The 6,673-nt window shown below is 38.9% G+C and overlaps 1 protein-coding gene and 1 long non-coding RNA gene across 2 annotated transcripts in view; one reads left to right on the top strand and one right to left on the bottom strand.

The window, feature by feature from the left end:
* Positions 1-1,263, bottom strand: part of LOC125245957 — a 26,553-nt gene extending 25,290 nt beyond the window's left edge. The window contains exon 1 of the long non-coding RNA XR_007179649.1: positions 1,151-1,263. This is a non-coding gene — a long non-coding RNA (uncharacterized LOC125245957). The remainder of the gene's footprint in view (positions 1-1,150) is intronic.
* LOC125245868 (gastrula zinc finger protein XlCGF7.1-like) overlaps positions 1-2,815 on the top strand; it is a 6,176-nt gene extending 3,361 nt beyond the window's left edge. The window contains exon 3 of the mRNA XM_048156677.1: positions 1,149-2,815. Coding sequence (XP_048012634.1) covers positions 1,154-2,056 — 903 coding nt within the window. The 5' untranslated portion in view covers positions 1,149-1,153 and the 3' untranslated portion in view covers positions 2,057-2,815. The remainder of the gene's footprint in view (positions 1-1,148) is intronic.
* The last annotated feature ends 3,858 nt before the right edge of the window (positions 2,816-6,673 follow it).

Genomic DNA, 6,673 nt, shown 5'->3' on the forward strand with positions numbered 1-6,673 from the left:
ACAGGATCCGGCTAATAATGAGCCGGCATTTGGACATTTTTAACAAACTTTCTGGACATCAAATGGTGCAGTGACATTGCTGCCTATGTGTGGATCAGATACCCTCGGATTTCATCTAAAATATCTTGATTTATGTTCTGAAGATGAACAAAGGTCTTACGGGTGTGGAATGACATGAGGGTGAGTACTGACAGAAATTGAGTTGTTTTGAACGATGTATAACACTTAATTGTTAGACTGGGTAAACCCAGCCTGATCTGCCGGCAATTTGATTTCGCCCGGCAACTCAGTCTGGAAACCCGTACATTCATTTCTACTGCTTCTGTTACACTTTTGCGGGAACCAATCACAGACAGGCTTATCCACCTTGCTCGCTATTGGCAGGTATAACACGATGACGATAGAGAAGCGATGGCAAGCACGACCGTCAATCCAATTCCTTTTAACCTCTCGACGATGCTGAATGACTTCTTTAGTTTAGCAAACAAATCACTCGAGTGGGTGTAAATACCACTCACTTTCATGTTTGTTTTTTTTGCACAACCTGCAAAAATCGCTCTATGCCATTGCTGCTTCTGCAAACCGCTGATCAATGCTACAAACTAATACAAACTAAACCTGTCTGGAGTTTTCACGTCGCTCTGCAAAGTACGTCACCCGGATCGTTGATCTGATTGGTTGAAGGACTATCCAATTGCCTGAATAATGCTCGTTATAGAAAATATATACAGACTCCCCAGACCAATGTTCAATTTTAAATTGATCTTGGTCTGGTGATTGCCAGACAACTTAATTGTATGACCAAAGAGTATTTTGAGTCTCTTTTGCACTGATAAGAAAAAAAGCGAGGTGGGGATTAAACTGAACAGCCAATCAGAGTGATCTCTCTCACTGACTGCCCTGACGCCAATTCAAATGCTGAATTGGGTGAGCTGCCGACATGTGGAACACGCCACAAAAACTACCTAACGGACGCTCACCAATGGCCAGATGTTGGTTGACGGTAACTGTCTGCTTAGTGTGTTACGGAGGTTCTGAAATTGCAGGAAATAAATCTTTACAGAGTAGGTTTTAGTGCTCTATGTTGGTTTTGCCATTGCTTTGTGCCATTAAACTGCTGTTAATTTGCATGTCTTTTTTCACTTTAGACTTGATGGCATTGAAAGAGGAGAGTCAAGAACTGAATGCAATGGAAGAGAAACGACACTATGAGAAACATCATGATGTCAGGACTGGGGATAAATCTGTACAGTCTGAAAAGACATCCTCAAGAAAAAGAGCTCAGAAGATCGAATCTAACACTTCTTTTACTTGCTGTCAATGTGGAATGAGTTTCAATCACAAACAAAACCTTGAAATCCACATGAGAGTTCACACTGGCGAGAAGCCTTTCACATGCCAACAGTGTGGAAAGAGTTTCACTCAAAAACAGAACCTTACAGTCCACATGAGAGTTCACACTGGAGAGAAGCCTTATACTTGCTCTCAGTGTGGACAGAGTTTTATGCATAAAAAGAATCTTGATATCCACATGAGAAATCACACTGGTGAGAAGCCGTTTACATGTGATCAGTGTGGAAAAAGTTTCTCACGTGAAGTAACCCTTAATTGCCACATAAGAATTCATACCGGAAAGAATTGTTTTATATGTAATTACTGTGGAAAGAGTTTCACTCAAAAAGGAAACCTTAATATACACATAAGAGTTCACACTGGAGAGAAGCATTACACATGCTCTCAGTGCGGAATGAATTTCACATATAAACCAACCCTTGATTCCCATATGATGCTTCACACTGGAGAGAGTCCTTACCCTTGCAAACTGTGTGGGAAGGGCTTCTCTCAAAAACAAAATCTTAAGACTCACATGAGAACTCACACTGGTGAGAAGCCATTCACGTGTGATCAGTGTGGAAAGAGATTTGCACGTAAAATAACTCTAAATTACCACATGAGGATTCACTCAAGAGAGAACTGTTTTATATGTCATCAGTGTGGAAAGAGTTTCCCAGACATGGAACGCCTTAACATGCACATAATAATTCACTCTGGATAGAAGTGTTTCAAGTGTCATCACTGTGGAATAAGGATTAGTGCTAAAGTAAATGCTGATTTATACTTCTGCATCGAGCGTACGCCGTAGGCTGTGCGTACTATATGTAGCCTACGACGTAGCCTGACGTGCACCTCTTCAAATATGTAACAACGCGCCAATTCTACCGCATGCGCTGTGATTGGTCTGTTAGATCCCCTCCTTCAGGTCAAAAAACTGGCGCGGCGCAATCTGAGAAGAGCGAGCATTTTCAACTTCCATGGGAAAAAAACGCTCTGTTTCAGGGGACACATGCAGTCATACTGCAATAAAAGTTGTTACCTATTTGCCGCTTCTATTTGTAAGCTTCTCTGGCGTATATGACAAGCTGCTGCTTCTTTGGCTTTTGCCTTGATCCTCAACATTACTGCGGACACTGCCTACCGCACGTTAATGCGGACAACGACGCAGAGGTATTAATGAAAACGGACACATAGCCTACGGCACAGAGGCTCCAGTGTAGGTCCAATGCAGAAGTATAAATCAGCCTTAAGCCTGAAGATATTCAAGGGTGGTTTTACACATATCCTCCATTCATAAAGACTTTAACTTCTAATCAGGGCTGTGCACAGACATTTTGGAGGGCAGGGGCTCAAGCAAAAAAAAGCGAGCACCCCTCTCATAACTGCTATAAATATTACATAAAATATGAAGCTTGTTAAATACTGTAGAACATCTTTTCATTACTTATATATTTAAATAAATAAATGTCTTTTGTTGTCACACTGGAATTGTTAAATGAGCAAAATCTATGTTGTGGACTATAGAAAGTACTATTTATTATTACTATTGTTATACTAATACTATTTAGATGTATTTACACTGCAGTTACAGTTGCATGAATAATGTTATGAGATTGTTTTAAACTTGTGAATAATTGTGAAATGTTGGGAAAATCAAAATGTTTACACCTGGTATTAAGATTTTGGTTGATCAAATCACAAGTGGACAATGCTAAATATACAGTACAGTCCAAAAGTTTGGAACCACTAAGATTTTTAATGTTTTTAAAAGAAGTTTCGTCTGCTCACCAAGGCTACATTTATTTAATTAAAAATACAGTAAAAAACAGTAATATAGTGAAATATTATTACAATTTAAAATAACTGTTTTCTATTTGAATATATTTCACAAAGTAATTTATTCTTGTGATGGCAAAGCTGAATTTTCAGCATCATTACTCCAGTCTTCAGTGTCACATGATCCTTCAGAAATCATTCTAATATGCTGATCTGCTGCTCAAGAAACATTTGTACAAAATATTTGTGTAAAATATTTTTTTTCAGGATTATTTGATGAATAGAAAGTTCAAAAGAACAGTGTTTATCTGAAATCTAATCTTTTGTAACATTATAAATGTCTTTACTGCCACTTTTGATTGATTTAATGCATCCTTGCTGAATAAAAGTATTCATTTCTTTAATTTCTTTTCAAAAAAATAAAAATAAAAATTCTTACTGACCCCAAACTTTTGAACGGTAGTGTATAATGCTACAGAAGCTTTGTATTTCAGATAAATGCTGTTCTTTTGAACTTTCTATTCAAGAAATCCTGAAAAAAAAAAGTACACAACTGTTTTCAACATTGAAAATAATCATAAATGTTTATTGAGCAGCAAATCAGCATATTAGAATGATTTCTGAAGGATCATGTGACACTGAAGACTGGAGTAACGATGCTGAAAATTCAGCTTTGCATCACAGGAATAAATTTCTTTGTCAAATATATTTAAATAGTACACAGTTATTTTAAATTGTAATAATATTTCACAATATTACTGTTTTTTACTGTATTTTTAATTAAATAAATGTAGCCTTGGTGAGCAGACGAAACTTCTTTTAAAAACATTAAAAATCTTAGTGGTTCCAAACTTTTGGACTGTACTGTAGGTTTAAAAGGGGTCAAAAACATTGAGATTTCAACCACTTCCAGAGATAGTTGAAAACGCATTTGACCGCCACAAAAGACCCGCCTACTGACCTAATGCGTTTCCCAAAGCGAACTGTGGTCGCAAGTTCCGTTGTTACCAATAGAGTTCAATGGGACTTGCGACCATAGCTGGCTAACGATGCTTTCGGGAAACGCACACCAGATGGGATTTAAACTTTGTTGGCTGAAGACCCAACTTTGAAGACCACAAAATGTACCAAGCAGAATGTTTTCACCATGTCTCGATTTCTAACACGCACTCGCAGAGTCATCTTGCGGCTGTTACAGCAGAAACAAAAGCTGCTGCTCTTCGTATGATTTTCCATCTTCACCAGGTGCATTCATATGTAGGGCCCTATTTTAACTAAGCACATGGCACAGGTGCACTTAGAGCACATCAAATCCACTTTTGCTAGTTTAATGACTGAAAAAATGGTTGGCGCATGGTCCAAAAGGTAGAACCTACCTAGTCTCTTAATGAGTCATGGGTGTGTTTTGGGTGTAACGAGCAATAAACCAATCAGAGTTTCATCTCTCATTCCCTTTAAAAGCCAGAAGCGCTTGCACTATGGCAGATTACTATTACTACATGGTGGAATTTGCAAGCGGAAAGACTGAACGCTTCCCGAGAGAGGAAACGGATCTGCTTGTGCGCAAGATTAAAGCATGCGAGCAGACCATCTATGGGACAAGCTCATCACAAGAATGGGTATACAATGCCAAAAAAGATACAGTGAAGTCAGGAGATGGGGAAAACAAAAGCTTGTTGCTAACAAAAAACAGCAAGTGGCCACAAGAGGAGGATCACATACAGCCACTCAGGATATAGCGTCAGCAGAGGACATCGCTCTACCCTCTACCCTCAGCGCTGAAAGCATTGCAGGATTTAGGGGCCCAGAGGTGGACGTCCATACAATGAAAAGAAAAAAAATCAGTGTACAAAACATTCTGGCTTCTTATGAAAGTATTTTTTTTTTTTTTTTTTTTTTTTTTTTTTTACAATAGGGGTGTCCAACCCTGCTCCTGGAGAGCTAACATCCTGCAGAGTTCAGCTCCAACCCCAATCAAACACACCTGAACTAGCTAATCAAGGTGTTCAGGGTTGCTTGATAATTACAGACATGTGATTGCCACAAAGAATGATCCAATCTTCTGTGGGCTGTATTGCAATGTCTCCCCTGAATCAGACATGTCTTTCATGGATAGCCATTGTCCCCTAACAGCCACCCGTCCAGGGGTTGGTCACCCTCAAAGACTGCAGTAATTTCAGAATAAAAGAGTCATGGCTTGATCCAGGATAATTTGCAAATACATGTGTAACCTTACGTTGCATCGGATATTGATGGAATGGGTTACCTTACGATTCACATATATCAGAGCATTCTCTGACAGTAAACGTAGTTGTATGTGTGTGCAATCTACTGCACCCAGAACCCCAGGGAACCCAAAGTTGGCCCAAAACTCTGCTAACCAAGTATATAAAGCTCAACTTTTTTTGCTTTGTTTCCAGTTCTCATTGACATTACCTGTCAACTTTAATTCTTCTGGTGGACAGAAAGAATTCATCACCTTTCATTCTCCTGGTACCATGTATTGACAAGGCTTACACACCATGTACTCTTATCAGAATAGGTTTAACATGTTGCCCGAACTAGGCTGACCTGTTGTATTATACTACCATTTAGTAGTTATCGTAGTATGCAAAAACCCATATCGATACAAAGCAAGATAAATGGGCAGTTCAAATACAAATGCAAAATGAAAGTAAAACGCCAGCAGTTCCTCACGGACAACTGCCGGCCACGCAAACATAACAAAACATAAAATAAAGTCCAGGCCTGGTCCTCTCTCATCCGTCACTGTTGTCGCTCCCCTTTTAAGCTTCCGGAGCTCCTCCATTAGAGATTCGAGGCCATTGCAACACGCAGCTGATGCTTGTTATCACTCGGCCTCATGGTTATCATTCCCTCACGGCTCTTGCCAGGCCCTCCTCGTCACAATTATTTAGTATGTTTATTAATCCATTTCCTTCATGGCTGGTCCCCACAATGTAGGTGATCTCAGGTTTTACTATCCTTGTGGAGACCACAATCAAAATTTTACTGTTACTAATGTGTTTGCATGTTATTCTTTGAAAACATAGTGAGTAATAAAATGAAAGAAGCTGTAGGTGAGGCTGTGGTTGCTGCGACGGGGAAGACGGGCACCTACCTGAATTTATGCAAAGAACTACAGTGGAAAGATTTACAAAGCTTTCAGAGTTTTGCTCAGGTTGTCCCTAATCAGTATCTACTTAAAAAAAAAGGCAAAATACAAATTTCAGAGATGCCATTTCACTCAGTGAATGCCTTATAATAACTATCTGCCTCTGGCAACAGGTATTAGCCTTCCATCAGTTTAAGTAATTCTACAATATATCGTTTGAAATTTTCAGTATTGCAATTCTAAAAGCATTTTCTTTATCGTTTTATTCACAGAGGAATAATTTTGCAGGATGCTCAACTTTAAAGGTGCCCTAGAATTAAAAATTTAATTTACCTTGGCATAGTTGAATAACAAGAGTTCAGTACATGGAAATGACATACAGTGAGTCTCAAACTCCATTGTTTCCTCCTTCTTATATAAATCTCATTTGTTTAAAAGACCTCCGAA

This window comes from Megalobrama amblycephala, linkage group LG14 (genome assembly GCF_018812025.1).
Source record: "Megalobrama amblycephala isolate DHTTF-2021 linkage group LG14, ASM1881202v1, whole genome shotgun sequence".
Taxonomy (NCBI): Eukaryota; Metazoa; Chordata; class Actinopteri; order Cypriniformes; family Xenocyprididae; genus Megalobrama; species Megalobrama amblycephala.